The 18,709-nt window shown below is 33.5% G+C and overlaps 1 protein-coding gene across 1 annotated transcript in view; it reads left to right on the forward strand.

Moving 5' to 3' along the window:
* The window catches only part of LOC149065552 (uncharacterized), a 203,294-nt gene extending 199,302 nt beyond the window's left edge, over nucleotides 1-3,992 (forward strand). Inside the window, exon 10 of the mRNA XM_089253897.1 lies at nucleotides 2,867-3,992. Coding sequence (XP_089110023.1) covers nucleotides 2,867-2,958 — 92 coding nt within the window. The 3' untranslated portion in view covers nucleotides 2,959-3,992. The remainder of the gene's footprint in view (nucleotides 1-2,866) is intronic.
* The last annotated feature ends 14,717 nt before the right edge of the window (nucleotides 3,993-18,709 follow it).

An 18,709-nucleotide genomic window follows, 5' to 3' on the forward strand; every position in this document is an offset into this window, starting at 1 on the left:
AAACTGATTTCTCCCGTATTGTAAATAGTAAAAATTTTTCTCACTATAAAGATATAAAAACAACTTTCCTGATGGAAGATTATTTTTTCCTCCCTTTTCATATCTCAGTCAAAAGGGTTTTTGCCCAACTCAGATTTAATCAGACATCAATTTTCGTTAATGGTAAAAACTTTTCTATAGATCCCATCAGCAATTGTACATATTGCAACCTTTTGGTATTTGAGGATTGGAATCACATGTAATTTTTCTCTGCCCTTTTTACTCTAATCCCAGATCCAAATATTTAAATCTCTCTTCAGGTCCCGCTAATATTGCTCAATTACTTTCGACCGCTGATAACAAATACAAATACAACGCCACAACAGGCAAACTGCCCAACGAGGTGGCTGACTTAAGAACATCATGGATCCCCGAGCCATTTTTTCGAGGCCCACACTTCTACACCACACCCCCCCCCCCAACGAATCGGTACATGCGGGAATGTGCGTGTACGTGTAGTGAAACCTGACGTGAAGTTTTTTGTTTCTCTGTAATGCTTGTTATGTGTAGTGCTGCCATCTGCCACCAGTTTTTCAAACTATGAGTGAAGTGTTATGATTGAATGATTTATCGTTGTAGGACTGTTGCTCTCTGTGGCGAGACTTTTTAACGGGGAGATCGGCTCGCATTTGCGCCTTGAAGTTGGGAACCACAGAAAACCAACTTCAGCCGACCACCACTGTGGGGTTCGAACCCGGATCCTCGCATCGCGAGTCCGTCACTATAACCACTCGACCACCACAGCGGCCAGGTATAACAGCAGCTTCGGTATAACGTATACTCAATATATCTATTTATCTTGTCGTGTATTCGCCTACGCTCGCTCTGTTTGGACTGAAGTTCATATATTTCTATTGTTATTAATTTACACTTTTTTCTTTTATTACTTGCTTTTTGTCCGCTCAGTATGTATATTACCTATTATTATTTGTGGTATATTATGATCATGTTTATTCTGTGTCTGCTTATCATTCATTATTTCCCCTTGCCTTATATTAATTGTTCTGACACTAACATATGTGCTTCATTATATTCCCAATGCATTGCATATTTTGTAAATATGACTGTAAAAAGTAGCAACAACGAATTTCCACTCATTGAAGGACCTACTGGTCAAATCAATAAAATTTATTTATTTACTTTGAAGAACGTAACAACTAGCAGATTGCCTCCCCATATTATTGTGATCCGGAAATTTAGCCGCCGATATTTCGGCCCCCGGTACATTTCGCCTGCCCTGACTATATGAGTGGTCGAGTGAGTGATTGACTATGTGAGTGATTAAGTGATTGGGTGAGTGACCGTATGAGTGGCCAAGTTAATGTGTAATTGACTGTATAAGTGACCAAGTGAGTGAGCGTATGTATGTCCGTATAATTGAGTGAATTATCACATAAGTGAGTGAGTGACCATATGAATGACCAAGGGAGTGACTGCATGGGTGAATAAATGGACATTATTAATTAAGTAAGCGACTGTAGGGTCACTCAGCGTAGGTGAAATATCAGGGATGAACTGTCCGCGGATAAATGTCGAACTCAATCTATCACTCATACGGTCACTCATGCGGTCTTGGCAGGTTAAATGTCCGGGGCAAAATTTCCGGGCTCGAAATGTGTGTTTCCTTACACCATATTATTTTCATTTTGCCTCTATCTGACAAAAACTTACCTTGGAACAAATGTTCTATATTTGTCTTGCCATCCTGCTCTTAAAATTATTGTAGTCAAAAATATCCCTCTGCTTTTTGTTTTGTTTTATCTCCATCTAATATCTATGCTTTCTATTTACACATTGCCACTATCCAAACACATCTCGATCCTCTCGCTGACATTATCATGAAGGTATAATTAGTGCTTTTGAGGTACCACACCCGACAAGTAGGAGCACACACCCTGTTCTTCTGGCTGCTGATGCCGTCAATCAGACAGTATAGGGTGATTTATAAAGAACTAAACAGTTTCCGGATGTTGTAAATCTGTGAGGGCCTCCTCACACGGTGATACTGAAGTCACTCATCAGTCCTTCCGACTGATAGGAGACTCGGTATCCAGAGAATCGAACACGTATATTTCTATGGAGCTCCTCACACTAGGATATTGGCGTATTGGCGACGAAATATCCGACACGACGGAGTCACCGGTGACTTGGCGTGCTAGTCGACAGAAATATTTGTAGCGCGGCTCCATAGTATTTCTTCGTGTTTTCGTCGGTATAGCTTTGTACGATGGGGTGACCACGCGTTGGATATAACTTGTATTTTTAAATGAAATGATGTCAGTCCCCATAATCTTCCTCCACTGGAATGCGTGTAATATAAATATAGGTTCCGTGCACACGTGCGTGTGGGAGGATAGCGAAAACTCCATACCCTCTCCAAGATAAACATAGTTATATTTTTTCTCTCTCTGTACGGTAACAACGTGATCTGCTCTTATCGAAATATAGTTTCTTCATCTTATAGAGCTACCACTCGCTTAAAGTAATGGGTATTTTTACAGGTTCCAGTAAACTGACACTACTCAGACCTATGAAGCGTCCATTCTGATGGAAGTATTCCATCAAAACTTGGTATATTAGCTATATGAACGATGAAAAACACCACTTACTCACCTCGTGGTAGAAAATTTAACATTTTTTTACTGCAAAAATCTCTCTCCCATGGTTTCATTAAGATATCCTGAAAATTTGGCTGTAGTTTTTGAGGAAAAATAGTTTATAGTTTTTGAGGGAAAAACTAGTCAGAGTACGAGAACTTCAATTATAATCACCCTGTATATTCATGTTATAATATCTGAAAACATTACCGTTTTTTTTCTATGAACAGGCGATGTGTACACCAGTGATGCTAATGGCTTGTGGATTGCAAGCCTTACCATGATCATCTGCCTGGCTCTAATCCACATGTCAGTCATTTGACTCGCGGCCAATGATCGAAGTTCGATCTAAGATGATGATGACAAAATGTCTGCAGAAAGAAAGGGAAAGTCAATAATCTTCGCGTGAAAAAAATAGATGTTTGCTTTGTGTTTATGGTTAATGAAAAAAAAAATGGAATGATTCTCTGTGCTATTGTTTTTGGTGGTAGCTCTGTGTAAACCTGTCAACAGTATTGACGTAGATGTTCATTGATGTTATTTCGATATCTGATGTGTGCTAAATTATACTGTTGTTCTTGTTCGTCTCTCTATATTATCGTTAATTTTAAAATTAAAATGGGAAAAATGGAATGTCTTACATCCCATTTCTTTATTTATATTTGTGTGAAAAATGTTGATAACGTGTTCTTGTGATTTGTGCTGATATATTTAGTATGAATTTTATTGACGGTCCCTTTTTCAAGTTGTACCTTCATTTCTGTCCCAGTGTTTGACACGTGAATGTTGTCAATTATTAAGATTGAAGCTTATTGAGAGTGAATGTAAGATGAGAAGAATGCTAATCAGAAAAAAGAGGCTATAGCGTATTAGCTCGAAATGAGCACTATTTTGTCAGGATGAAATGGTATTCAGTGTTGTAAAAAAAGAGAGAAATGGTTTTTGGTGATGATGAATGATCACTTTATATTTTCATGTTGCTGTTGTGATATTTTCTACTGGCCAAAAAAAAACAAAAACAAAATTATGCTTACTGTGAAAATGTTATTGAGGAATCTTGATGAATCCATGAGCTGTTGTCTTATAAATGTTGTCTCGTGTAAATGTAGATGAAAAAAAATAATTCAACAATTTAGAAATTTATCGAGCCAAAGATGAAAATTTGGGAAAAAATCTTTTAATGGAATCTTGTACACTTGTTTATGGATATGATGCTATCGTGTTGTGTCGTGATCAATCTGTATTGCACTCCATTTGTGTATATACAAGAGTGTTTGTACGTTCGTGATATTTTACTGATTCCTACATGCTTTTCCCCCTGTATTGGATATGAAATAAATTTGTTGGATATCGTGGCAAATGTGCGTGTGATTTTTTTCTTATTGTAGTGTTTGTATTTCTGATGAACCTTCTACGGAAAACGAAGTCACGATTTTTTTCCTCGCGTTAATTAACTCTCTCACTGGCATTGACGAGATATCACGCTTTCAAAAGCCTTTCATGCCAGCAATGATAAATGCAGATGTTTTGTAAAGCTGAAGCTTAATGGAAAAATTTTCCCCATCCCCCTTACTTTGCACTTGCTGAAAATCGGAAGAAAGTGTACTTCATAAAAAATAAGCATGGCATTTTACAGGGAATTTAGTGATTTTTTTTATGCCGCTTAAAGGGTATAAACTTCAATCGGAGATAGAATTCCATAAGCTGACATCGTGGTGCGGTAGAATACTTTTCGAAAAGCTTTCCCTAGAAACATTTACAACAGGGGTGCACAACCATTCCAGTCCGCGGGCCAGATTGCTAGCACTTGCGAACCGGTAACTGGTATATTAAAATTAACCATATCACCAATATTTTACGAGACATTCCAATATTTATCATAAATTCCGACATTTCGACGTTTATATAAAAATATCCCCGTTGTTTCAACGAAGCTTATTTGGATTTTTATTCTTTTCTTAAATCAAGAAATAAGATTATTTTTACAACTTATAAATAATGTTTTGATAATTATGAATTTATAATCACACACGCGTCATCAAGATTAATTATAATCACATAAACACCCGTTTTTTTCATGCATAAGCGTTTAACTAACTACGAGTTGCAATAGAGAATATTTCTGGCTATTTGGTGAATTTTCGGTAATTTTAGTGATGAATGGCAGCTTCTCATTTTCCTTTGGGTATTTTTTTGCCCATTTATCGTATTTTTCTTGGGTAAATATGGTCAGCTTAGTTAAATACAGGGTGGTCAAAAAGTCCGTAGAAAATCCATGAAAAACTGGAAAAATAATCGAAATAAAAAACGGTTTGCAAGGGTTAGCACCGCTAGGTCGCGGAAATTTTTTTAAGGCATGGAAAAAAAAAACTCAAAAACACAGCCGATAGGTGGCGCTGACATACACAAGTCAAACAAAAGGTAACGAAGAGATCGCCTCCAAATCGTTTATTACAGCAGTATGTGTTCCACGGTGTGTTTTTTTTTTCGGTTTTTATTCATTTTTAAAGTTTCTATGGACTTTTTGCCCACCCTGTACATCGTCGTGTGTGGATCTTTATTTTTTCCAGGAATACCTTCCGCGGGCGAGTTGTGCACCCTTGCTTTATAGCATGTACTGGTAAAAAACGCAATTTTGCCTAAAAATAAACTTGGATCGTGTTTACACATTCTTTAGTGTATACTTATATTTATATACTTGGGAATCTACGAGACACTTCATCGCCGACGATTCAGCGCAGTGATTGTGTTTTGCAAATAACAATTTCCTTCCCACTTTTTCCAGACTTAGGACTGGCATTCTATGACATGATTTTGAAAATAAGGTGTGGTTAGAATTTTCTGACAAAAATATGTCGTCGTCATAAAATATTTATCAACGATATCGGATCATTTGCAAAGAATATTATAGACACAATAAAGAAGGGAGAAGATTTACATGATGTAAATTATTTCGGAGACACATAGATTGGAGGGCCAACATGAGCATGAGAGAACCGTAGGAGAGATTTCTTATAGATTCTATGTGAGGAATCAGTTTGATGCCACTATTGACGGCTCTGTGAAAACCAATAATAATGTTGAGGGCTGATATAATTCCTTCAGTAGCACTATGAAGTCCATCATCTCAATATTGTGAAATTCATAACGGCTCTGCAGAAAGAGGAGAAGGTAACAGAAATTAAATTAGAGCAGTGCATCTTCGGTCAGTCCCGAGTCTGGAAAAAGTGCGAAGGGAAAATGTTATTTAGAAAACACAATCACTGAGCTGAATTGTCGTGACACCATACTTGGTAAGTAGAAAAGAATCCCCTTTGAGACTCATACAGGGTGTCTTCAAATTGACGGGCCCATTCAAAAAATCAATAGAAAGAATGGGAAGAAATGGAAATGCTAGTTTTTGCTTCATTGCGATTGGGGAAATAGTAAATTTTCAGTCCGACAGAATTTTAAGATTAGTTACAAAATGTTTGCAACAGATGACGCTGTAGTCTGCTAAACTCGAATACGATATTTTCGAAATTTCCACAACTTGCAGCATCGATATGGTATTCTAGAAAATAGTTCCTGAAACAAGTTCATACGTCTCAGCTAGGATATTGAAAATACAGTATCTTAGTTTTTGTCATGATCTCCATTTTCTGCTTTAAAATATTTTAACTTTTGGAAGATTTTTCTTTTCATTCTAATGAGAGAAAAACACATTGTGTTTTCGCTCTCACTCTTTCGCAATCATCTTTTACTTAGCACTTTCTCGTGTACATAATTAAAAGTGGTGCGCCTTAGTTTATACTGAAAAAATTGGCACCCAGATATTAAAACATAAATGTATATATCATTCCATTCAAGCGGTTTAATTAACAAATCGAATTAGATTTTTTTTTCGTAACGTAAATTACGAGACATTATAGTATAACAACATAGTTATCTCTAAGTTATTCTCACTTTCTTTACGGGTTTGCTTGTGTATGTAAGGGTTGACAAAGCTAGTTCACTGGTGTGCTCACGAAGCTTAAGCAGGAGACAACCCTTTAAAATATTAACTATATAGTCAATATGGCCGTTTGGGCCGCTAAATGCTGCAAGGATGTTGATGACCAGCTTTTGGTGACTGCATTTATTTGTGTATGTGTGTGTGGCATTGTAACAGTTCATATACCGATAATATATTCTTTTATATTTGTGGATCACTCGTTTCATTAATTAATCGATTTAATTCAATCTCGGTGCAAAAAACGTAATATCGGCTTAAAATGCTTGTTTTTATTGTGATTGAATAATTATCCTTAATACATATTGAAATGCTAAGGGATGAAATTAAATTCGATATCGCGGCACAACGTCAGTGTTTTTGGAGTATTTAATTGTGAATATGTTGGTTTTTTTTTATTTTAATGTTATAAGTATGTCGTGATCCGGCCTTACGACAGTTTCCCAGAATGCAGTACTATCTGTTAATGAACTTGGTCACTATTTTTGAAATTCTATCTGAATTTAATTCAGGCTATTCCAGCTGAGATGTTTGCACAGGTTTTTGCAAATTTCGTTCTCAGACTATACGTTGTTGATGTTGCTGTTGTATGTCAGATTATATTGTTGCTGCGAATGGTGGATATTTTGAAAGTACCGTATTTTAGTTTTTTCCAGACTCTATTTGTTGCAAAAAATTCGTAACTGATTCTGAAATTCTGTCTGACTGAAAGATTTACTGTTTTTCCTAACATAATGGACGCAGTAGACGCATTTCTATAACTCTTGCCGTCCTTTTTTATTATTTTTCAATGAGCCAATCAGTTTTGGCACACCCAGTATATTATACAGTCGACACTCATTATAACGACGCCACGTTGCAGCTATCACTCCATTATAACAACCGGCAGGATTAGTCCCAAATGCTATAATATAACGACTATCATATATGCTTTTCTTTCGATACATTGGCACTCCCCTCCCCATAACGTTTCCTACAAGACGAAGGGGGGTCATTATATCGAACGTCGACTGTATTAGTATTTCATATACCATTATGTTACTCACATTTCAATCCTCCGAGTGAAATTTAACCCGGCATCATCGGAGTTGAAATACGAACTCGAAGATGCGTGTATGGTCTATAAGACCTCAATATTCATTTCAGTGACTATTGAATTACATGGCGGTATACAATTTCCAATTTAAAAAGGCATCTACTATGTATGAAATTTCTTCGAATAAACAGTTTTCCTCACTCTCTTCATTAGATCTCAACTTATAACTCCAGGTCGGTGAAAATCACTTCATTCCTTATTTTATCGTTGCTTTCAAGAATTTTTAAATTCGATTTTTAATTAATTAATTAATTCAATTAATTCAATTTCTTTTCTAATTCGAGAATTTACTTACAGCTTCCAAAATCTCTTCAAACCGTCGTATTCTAACTTGATGAACTACCAAATAAGGGATGTTAAGAGAATAATGAGCAGCTTAGTAATTAATTTGAGAAAATTTTTGAAACATTTTGAAAATCACGAGATATTTAGAATGAAGTTTGCTTGTTATAGTTCTTTCCCATATTGCAATAATTAAACTATAATCAAAATGATACGTGTTTTACAACGGTGCTATGAAAATAACGATGTTGAACGAAGATACTGAAGGAATGAAGAACACTTGAAGAGCGAATATTAAGACGACGAGTCTTCTTTACAAGGACTATCGCGTAAATTTGAAATTCCAATTTGATTGCGAATAAGAGTTTGCAAATAGATCATCTTCGCGTACTTACTTGTTGAGTTAAACCAATGAACGGAAAATTTCAAAGAAAAAACTGGAAAAAGAAGAATAAAAAATATTGAAATAGTTGAAAAGAGTTTTATTTGATAATATTTCCATTGAAGTGTAAAAATTATCAAGCTTACAATATTGACAAAATATGGGAAATACAGAGAATTACTTGGGAGAGAAATTGTTATAACGAGTCTAATTTTCTACTTTTATAAATATTTAAATATTTCCCAATACATTTGCTGCAATCAAAACATGCAAAAAAATGAAATTCAAACCCTACTTTTCAAATTCAATATTTTCTGAGAATTAAGTGAGTGCGTAGTTTATGCAAAGAACACTCAAACAAAATTGCTTTGAGTTTATTTTTATATTTTCCAACTCTCTTTCTCACATTAAAATAACTTCAAAGAACTTTACTCTGGTTAAGATAAGAAACAAACAAAGTATTTTTGTTTTTCAAATTTCAAATAAACTATGTGGGTTCTTCTTGGATTCCAACATACATGAGAATGGAGATTTATAATCCAAAAAAAATGTTTTTGTTACAGTGAAAAACTGTAACAAAACATATATATATATATATATATATATATATATATATATATATATATACATTTAATTGATTTTCTCACAGTATCTTCATTAAAAAAGTTTGAATTTTTTTTGTCTAATGTTGACCAGTATTGAATTAACTCATGTTTTTATGCACAAATTGAAAATAACATGCAAAATGAGAGAAAACACGTAAACACGTTTCAAAAACTCAAAGCTCACGTACTTCTTCTATGAAATCAAATAAAAACTGTAGTAAAAATTGAATCTCAAAATTATGTAAATGGTTATCATTCAGTGATGAATCCTAACCTTTTATATCCAAAGCAATCATTTTAAATGAAATTAGGAATGCATGGTGTTTAAATATCCTACTCTCGGGGTAAATTCATTCCCGCAGAGATTGAGTTATGAATATATGCTTCTTGGCACATTCTATCTTACTACGGTGAAAGAAGATTTACAGGCGTATGAATTTGCATCTAATTTTTTTTTTTTAAATACAAATACAAACGTGAATTAATTATTTTCGAGTCAACTTTTCGTAATTTTACTGATGTGGCTTTGTATTTTGTATTAGCATTTTCATACCATAGAGTGGGGTTATACTTTGTGACTACCAGGGAAACTTTGACAAACAAGTTTTGAAAATTTAAATTCGAAAATTTGGCACGAGAAGAGGTTTTTAAAATCAACTTCTTTCTTTCTTCTTTCCAAAATTTCATGTATAGAATGATAAGTAATGAAAGTGTTTTTTTGCCGCCATTTTTTGAAAGATTTAATTGCTACTGATAACAGCTGATTGAGACACTTCGTGCATCTGCAGGATACGCATGTATATGCAGTATATATAACTTACTGGATATCGCCGAATGTTCGTTGCACCATGCGAGTATTACTTTTACTTGCCAAAAAATTACTGACCATAATATTTTTTATAGCTTATTTTGTAAAATACATTCACCATTGGCGGTGCTTAAAAAGTAAAAAACTCCCAACTGTGGGGTAACTGTGTGATAAGTGTTTTCTAGACAATTGACAGTTTTGAACGTTTTTCATTGCAGTGACAACTAATGTTTTCTGAAAATAACTTCGTAGCGGTTAATTATGAGGGTAAGCTCTGTCCAGGACAGCTCACGAAAATCAAAGCACATGCTGATGAGCACTGCCAATCGCATGGCAACAAAGGGGAAAACGCAGTGGGTTTGGCCTACTCGGAAAGATGAAATTGTTTTTTTTCAGCCACAGAACCATTAACCTTTTACCGGCCGAATTAGGATTTGAATAGATTTTCTAAATTATTCCCTTCAATATCCCCCTCTGATCTTTTAGTTTAGAGATATCAACAATAAAATTCCTGAAAAAAAAATTGCTATCAGGTTTTCTGGAATTGCGCATGTCCATTGAAACAACATTAAAATTAAAAACAAAAAATTAAATTTTATTCATCCTTGAAAATGGGCGATTTAAAAATTTTAAATTTAAGGCATAAGTGGTAAAATGAATAAAAATTTTGATTTGTCAATTAATTGTGGAATCTCGCACCTTCAAGAAAAAAAATCGAGTGCTTACATGTTCAAAAAATATTTTTTTTTCTAACAATTAAAACATTTTCCATTAAAAGGACTCTCTAAGACAAGTGGAGCGTCAAGAAATCTTCTAGATTCTTGAATTAGAAGAAACGTGATGAACATTGCATTCACCATAGATGCATCTATCGTTTGTAAATATTTTTTTCCCTTCCTTCCTTTTAACTGTATTTTGTGTTCTTCATTGAAGTTAATTGGAGTACCTATATTTCCTTTTTGAACCTTTTAAAAATGAAAATTTATTCGGATAATGTGTGTGTTTTATCTTACACTTGTTTAATTCCTAGATGATAAATGAGGAGCAAAAATATGTAATTAGATGGCAGAATTAAGGTAGATTGCTTGTGGTATCTTTCTAGGACGACAAGGTAACATTATGACAAAAAATTATTCTGACTGTTTTGTGTGTGAAATAGGGTTTTCACAAAGTTAACCCCAACTTATCGAATAAAATTGTGACAAAAAAAATTAATTGTGACTCGTGAGCCACTGTGGTGGTCAAGTGGTTATAGTGACGGACTCGCGATGCGAAGATCCGGGTTCGAACCCCACAGTGGTGGTCGGCTGAAGTTGGTTTTCTGTGGTTCCCAACTTCAAGGCGCAAATGCGAGCCGATCTCCCCGTTAAAAAGTCTCGCCACAGAGAGCAACAGTCCTACAACAATAAATCATTCAATCATAACACTTCACTCATAGTTAGAAAAACTGGTGGCAGATGGCAGCACTACACATAACAAGCATTACAGAGAAACAAAAAAAACTTCACGTCAGGTTTCACTACACGTACACGCACATTCCCGCATGTACCGATTCGTTGGGGGTTCCGCGGAGGGGGTGTAGGTGGGGTGCATGTGTGGTGTAGCAGTAGTAGGTAGGGCCTCCAAAAAATGGCTCGGGGATCCATGATGTTCTTAAGTCAGCCACCTCGTTGGGCAGTTTGCCTGTTGTGGCGTTGTATTTGTATTTGTATCAACTATAAAAATTTGGTTCTGTTCTATAATTGTACCGGAGATAAAGACGTAACAGAAATAAATTGTTTTTTTTTTCATTTATATAAAAATCTATTTCAACGTACAGAAAAAATGGCATAAATCAAAAACTTATCAAAAAATAACTCCATGCTAAGGTAATAAAAAGAAACAATAATAATAAAATAAAACAACTTAGAAGTAAAGAAAAATATCAACCATTTTTTTCCAGACTCTATATCAACTAAGAATGGATAGCTTCTTAACTTTTTGCACCATGAACATAATTTTGTGGCGTGTCTGTTGTAGAAGAATTTACGACGACAGATGGTAAGACATCCTCAACCCGGTTGAAACTCCCTGTGACACAACATATCAGAGAAAACACTTTTTTCCCACTAATTTACTCACTTATATACAACGTCGCAATCACCTTCACCATACGTATAACAAAAACTACCGTATTGCAATAATTAGGTTTATAAATGCATCCATCTGGGAAAATTGCCGACGGAGACCACAGAAGTTTATACTTTGACAAAAAATAGTGCCAGAGACCTAATAGCAAAACCTGGCATGCATATTTTACAGCTTGCTAATAGAAATTATTCCTTTTGTTTTGCCTGACTTGGCTTTCTTCGTCGGCAATATAAAATTTATAGGATTTACAAAAGTAAGCGTTTGAATAGCAATTTAAATTTCAATATTAAAAAACTCTAGTTTAGCCGATAAATTAAAAACCCTCTTATTTTGTCAAGTAGTTGTACTGTTTTTATAGAATTCTTTTCTATTTTCTCATCTGCATTGGCAGAGGATTGATAATAATAGGTTATATTTTCTTGATTAAAAACTATTAATAATTTCGGTAACCTTTATGTTCTTCATCGTTACCTAAAGTACGTCTGAGTGAATCCCAATACCTTTTATATCGTTCTTGTTATTCAGTACATCATCTTTCAATCCACCAAAAATATTGTTTAATAGGAAATTAATTAAAACATCCGTTCATCTCATCCGAGTTTCAATTTTATGAAAACAGTTACTGCATGCATGTGAAAAATAACAAAAACTCATCAATGTATATATAATATTTCTAAATTGCATTTCATAGTTCATGATAAGTATTTTCTTTATAAATTACAAAATTGAAAAAAACTATTCGATTATGGTTACGAAAATAAATACGAATAGTCCTGTATTTTATTTTCTAACTATTTGATTCCAGTCTTTCATACATAAATTTTATGGTTGAAATCTCTCAGTTCCAATCATTTTAGATTAAAATATTTTCGAAACATTTTACATATTCTATTTTGGGTAATTTTCTTCTATTTTTTTGTTGTTGTTGTTTATTCTAATCAAATTTAAGTAGGAAAATGTTGAAACAGTTTTTAGTAGCAAAGGGAGAAGCTTAAATGATTTTTTTTTTGTCAATTTTAAAAAAAAAAAGATGTATAAAATTGTTTTCCTTTTGAATGTAGTAGGTTTAAAAAACTTGGTAATGCGGTAGCCGTTGTATTAAGAACTTGCAAAAAGTAAATGATAAAAAAAGCGAACAGCCACAGGCATTTTTAAGTTTTCTTTTCTAAAGGCGAAAAATAAATTAGCTAGCTTTTTTGCATTTGCATACGACTAGCGTTTACAAAAGGCAGTAATCCTTTTTTTTGCTGGAAAGGAAAAAAATAAATTCATTAGTTGAATTTATCAGCCTCGATTAAAATAGAAAAAAAAAAGTATATATTGACTGAAGAACTTTAATTGCCTTTAGTAGGATTATGGGCGTAGATTCATTATACAATGAGAATGTACGTAACCAACCAACTCCTAAAATGTGAGAATCAGATTTAGGAGTTATTTCGGTGAAATAGAATATAGAGATACTCACGTGCCTATTAAAGATGTATTCGTACATTTCAGCAATCGTGTTTGGTTTATATACGTGCGGCTTTCTGAGGAAAAACAAAGTTTAGTAATATACTAGAAGTACAGGGTGGGCGAAAAGTCCTGGACAAATTTTAAAAATTAGTATAAAAAAGAAGTCAACCAATTATCGCAAAAATGTATAGTTTGTAACATGAATGAATGAATGAACGCCAGAACTTTGCCACTGGACTTATTCCGTTGCCGAGATCTCTTCAAACCCAGCTTCATGGCAAAGTCTAGAACACTTTATTTTGTGTCAAAAAAAACACACAAAATTTTTACAACATATTTTCCCCGGACAATTGGGGACTGTCGCGTTTAACAAATTTTTGTGGTGATTACAGACGAATATAGTTCGTACCAAAATCTTTATCGAGGCGTCGAGTCTTTTTGATAAACAAAAAAAAAAGTTCATAATTTCACTCATAGATGACACTGCATTGCGGAAAACTTAGCGTAACTAACACATAAAATGTGACGCAAACAGTGTACAGTAATATTCGGCTAAAACGATGATAATTCGTTCCGGAATCACATTCTTTAAATGAAACGTGATTTCCCATAGGTTTCTATGGGAAATCTTTTAATTCGTTCCAGGCACTGCGCCCACACTTCAAAACAAGTTTTTCAAAACATGTCAAGGAGCGCTATAAAAAATACAAAAACTGGCCGAAGGCTAAAATGAACAGCTTCAAAACTGCATAAATGCGAATTTATAGGAAGATGAGACTGAAGATCATTTTGCTTTACATTTATGGTCGTACGAAACCAACCATTGGGTTGTTGACACAACCCAATCGAGTTCGTAGTATTCCCATTCGTTTGTGATTTGATCTGCTCATTTCTGTCTCATAATGCTTTATGCAGATGGAAAAAATTATTTCCCAGAATGTCCAAACTGTTCAGTTTGATGCTAATAGTATGAACGGTAAGAATGCGTGCCCGAAAAGAAATGGGAACAATTTTTCCCAATTCATATTCATTTTCTACCAACTGAAACTTAAATTTTATATGATTCGAAAAATTTCAGAAAGAGAATTGGAGGTACATCTGGTAAAATATTCCAAGGTGGACATGAGATAAGTTCAACTGATAATAATTCTAATGATGATTGGTGCGAAAATTTAATTTACAACGTGGCTGCGTAAGGCACAGACCATTTAGACACGACAAGACTAGATAGCTTTAGACAAGTTTAGTCATTTTTGTTCAAAGTGATTTATATGACGCAACGTTTCAATTTGTGTGTGACACGCCGGTGTGCGTTGTGCCATACAAATAAACGTGAACAAAAATGACTAAGCTCTTCTAAAACTGTCTTGTCTAGTCGTGTCTAACTGGTGCGCACCCAGCATTAGGTTAGCATGTGCATCGATATCAAAAAATGTCTTGGTTAGCCGAAAAATTCATAAGCCGAGGCGTTCGTTAGCCGAGGTATCACTTTATAAACACTGTTTAAATAATGTTTGTTACAATTTTTGTTACTTAAAACAACTACATTTGAATATAAGCAACCATTCTAGCTTGGACTACATCTAAACAGGTGAATGGGTGCTCAAATCAAAATGTGGCAATTTCATATGAAGCAACTCGTAATAACATTAATTCTGCAATGTTTATGTTGTAGCATTTTATATGTTATGTTGATTTTTTTAGGATAGCGTGCGTCATCTATAAGTGAATTTTTGCACGACTTTTTTTTGTTAATTTATTAGAAAAAACTGTGGGCCAGTGGTTCCCAAAATGCTCTTTGTCCCATCAAATGTTCGGCCAAAGTAGGGCGCATTTTTGAAGTTACGAGAGCTTAAATATTCAATTAATATTTCGGAAAAAATGAAAGATTAAACTAAATTTTAATCGTACTACAGTTAAAAGCATTAAATTGTGTTTCTGATTAGCCACCTACCTGACTTGACAAATGTGGATTACAAGCCCCACACTTAAAAGTTTTGAGAGATGAAAAAACCACATGCAATCACTTAGCAAAAACTAGTTGGGAAAACATACAGTAATTAGAGCACGTTTTATTATTTTATTGTTTTGAGCCAAAGAAGATTCCAGGGCCAAAGTAGCCCAAGTTTACGGTAAATATAGAATGAAATATAAATTTTGCAGAAAAAAACAAATTCCGTGACAAATGTGAAACACAAAGCAGGTAGAATAGTACAATCGAAAGCCGGTTGTTTTAGAGATTTTTCAATATGGATGCAACAATTAATGCTTTTTAGTTCATGTACATACTCCCCATCCCCCATCCCCAACTTCACTGCCTATCTCGAATCACCATGCATCCATAACGAAACTAGTTTTCACGTACTATACAAACGGTTTATTCCGCGCTTGGTGGGAAGGGACATTAAATATTCACGGTTTATTGCATTGGGATAATTGATGGGTCAAGTGTTGGTTTCGTTTATATATAGATTCCGGGGTACAGCCAAGTTCCAAATTTTTCTTTAATTCATGTGTATGAGGAAATTTAAGAAAAAAAATTTTTTTTTCAAAAACCTCGGTTTTCTCTCGAAAAAATCGGCGTTTAAAAATCGATGAGTGACGGAATTTTTCTGTTTCTTAAGAAATCAGTATAGCTAAAAACGTATTATAATAAACTCTATTACGTTAGTACAATCAACTATTATTAAACAACTTTTCCATCGATGTCTTATGCAATTTTTTGAAGTGAGAATCAAAGGAAATCAAGTGCTCATTATCAAGTTGTTTTTGTAGAAATATTTTCTTGGTAGATATGGAATCAAGAGTTCGATGCATATAGAATCAGTATATATATTTCTAGTCGGTAAATACATCGAAAAAATGGCATATTTTTTTCAAAGACAATTGCTTAACAAAATTATACTACAGAAGTAAAAGATGTAACTGACTGGAAATCCAAAAGAAATTGATTTTTTTTCCCTGTTACAACCTCTTCGCTCCAGAGCTACATACCATCATTTTAAACAGTTTTAAATTGTTTTAATGATTCTTTTCTCAAGTTAGAACCTGAGATACACATATATATATCTAACTCAAATAGCTCTAGTAAAGATATCGACCAAACTTAATTATTTAATTAATATATTTATCTTTTTAAAGAGCATTTTGTCATACAATAAACACAAAATCAATCAAAAAAAATGTAATAGCAGCTTTGGCTCAGGTTTTAAGAGGATAAAGTAAAAGTGTGTTTTATCCTTTAATTTCCCAAACCAAACTAACTGTGCAATAGAAATCATGGTGAGAAATATTTAAAAACCAAAAAAATCACATCAGAAATTTAATCATTAACTTCTAGCAAAAAAATAGGTTTCTAGTTTCATTTAAAGTACATACATACATATATATTGATTTATTCAAAAGGAAACATAAAAATATTTATTCAAATTAACATAGTTTACTCGCCATTCCAATGAACGGATTAGCACTTTTCTTCTCCATTCAATCATTTATATGCTAACAAACTTCTTAGAAAGAGAGAGAGAGACAATGGAAGTTGTATATCTCACAAGTAACTAATTAATTTCAATTAGAACGAAAATGAATTTTAATTCAAGTAAGTCAAGTTTGTGGTCCCATATCTCTCCACCACCTTTTTTAAATGAATTTATTTATAACCTGATCTGAGATACTTAAGCATTTGTGTTCTTTTAATTAAAATTTTTGCACGTTTCAATGAATAAATGGGAAACGATGTTTTTGAATATTTTACACGTGTGTGTTTTTATTATTCTCTATTTCATTCCCTTATCATGAGTTTGATACACTTTGATATTTCAATTTGCTGGTCAATACACTGGAGTTTAGCAATGGATGTGTCTATTTTTTTACTACGATCACAGCTCTCTCTCTCATACAGAATATCCAACAGTTTTTTTATTAGTATTACTAGAATAATACGTCATTCTGCTAAAATAACTGAGATTGTTCCAAAAATAACTGTTCTAGCACTCAAGGCTATACTGGCTTGAATTTCAACTGATGTTCTGGTCAATCTCTAAATTGCTCAATGGCATTTTGGTGAGGGCTTTTAGCAGAACAGTTCAATTTCTGAATATTCATTTCAAAAAACAGCTGCATACAACACGAGAATAATGGGCTGGTGCAAGCTCATGTCGAATGAGAAATCGACCCTCACCGAACTGTGCTACAGTGCTATAGTCAAAAGCATATTTGTTTGTAATGTCAAAATATGGCATTCTAGTCAAAGGGCCCGGTCCATACCAAAAAAAACAGCCTAACAGTCACTGATCTAATACGCTAAATTTCAGGCTTGTGTGGATGTTTTTTCTGAAATTTATATTTAAAAAGTGTATTTCTAATACAGTTTTTATCATATTCATCATTAACATAAACTAATTTTCAGCAAATTTTGACATTCTCTATGCAATTTTTTCAACCCTAGAATAGTACCTAAAAAAATTTATGCTTAACCTTTTGACGGCCAATGTTCCCAATTGGAAACATCAGTTTTATTAATTAGAAAAAAAAAAATTTTTCTTACCTGAAAGCAATTAATTTTTTTCCGAACGTGTGAGATTGTAAACATAATTTACAAAACAACAAAATTCGTACATTTCAGCATTTTTTGCTATATGAATTCAATTTTTTTAAATCACCTATTTTTAAGGATGAATAAAAGTTAATTTCTATACGTTTTTAATTTTAATGTCGTTTCCATAGACATGGGCAATTCCAGGAACATACAGGGAAATGTTTTCATGAGTTTTGTGGTTGATATCTCCACACTAAAGGGTCAGAAGAAGAAATAACAGAAAAAAAATTAAGAAAGTAAATTCAAATTTTAATTTGTCTGGTAAAATGTTAATGATACCTATAAGGACTACGTCTCTTAGACGTAGTTAATTTTTTATTAGCTTAAGTATCTCAGATCAGGTTATAAATAAATTCATTTAAAAAAGGTAGTGGAGAGATATGGGACCACAAACTTGACTTACTTGAATTAAAATTCATTTTCGTTCTAATTGAAATTAATTAGTTACTTGTGAGATATACAACTTCCATTGTCTCTCTCTCTCTTTCTTTTTCTATATTTAATTAAATTATTTAGTCCTAGATACCATTCTAGGACTAATGAATTTCTTTAATTCAATGAAGTGTTGTAATTCCCATCAATAACTTGGTTGATTAAAGAATTGTTTTTAGTGTCTTGATTTATATTGATGACTTTTCAAATTCATTGCATTTCTTAATAAACTATGATGAAATCCTCTTAATTGTTAGCAAAAAACGGTAAAACTGAATGGTTTTTAATGTATGGG

This window comes from Pholcus phalangioides, unplaced genomic scaffold, assembly GCF_987345545.1.
Source record: "Pholcus phalangioides strain wild (caught in Gottingen) unplaced genomic scaffold, Ppha-v1.0 ptg000039l_1, whole genome shotgun sequence".
Taxonomy (NCBI): Eukaryota; Metazoa; Arthropoda; class Arachnida; order Araneae; family Pholcidae; genus Pholcus; species Pholcus phalangioides.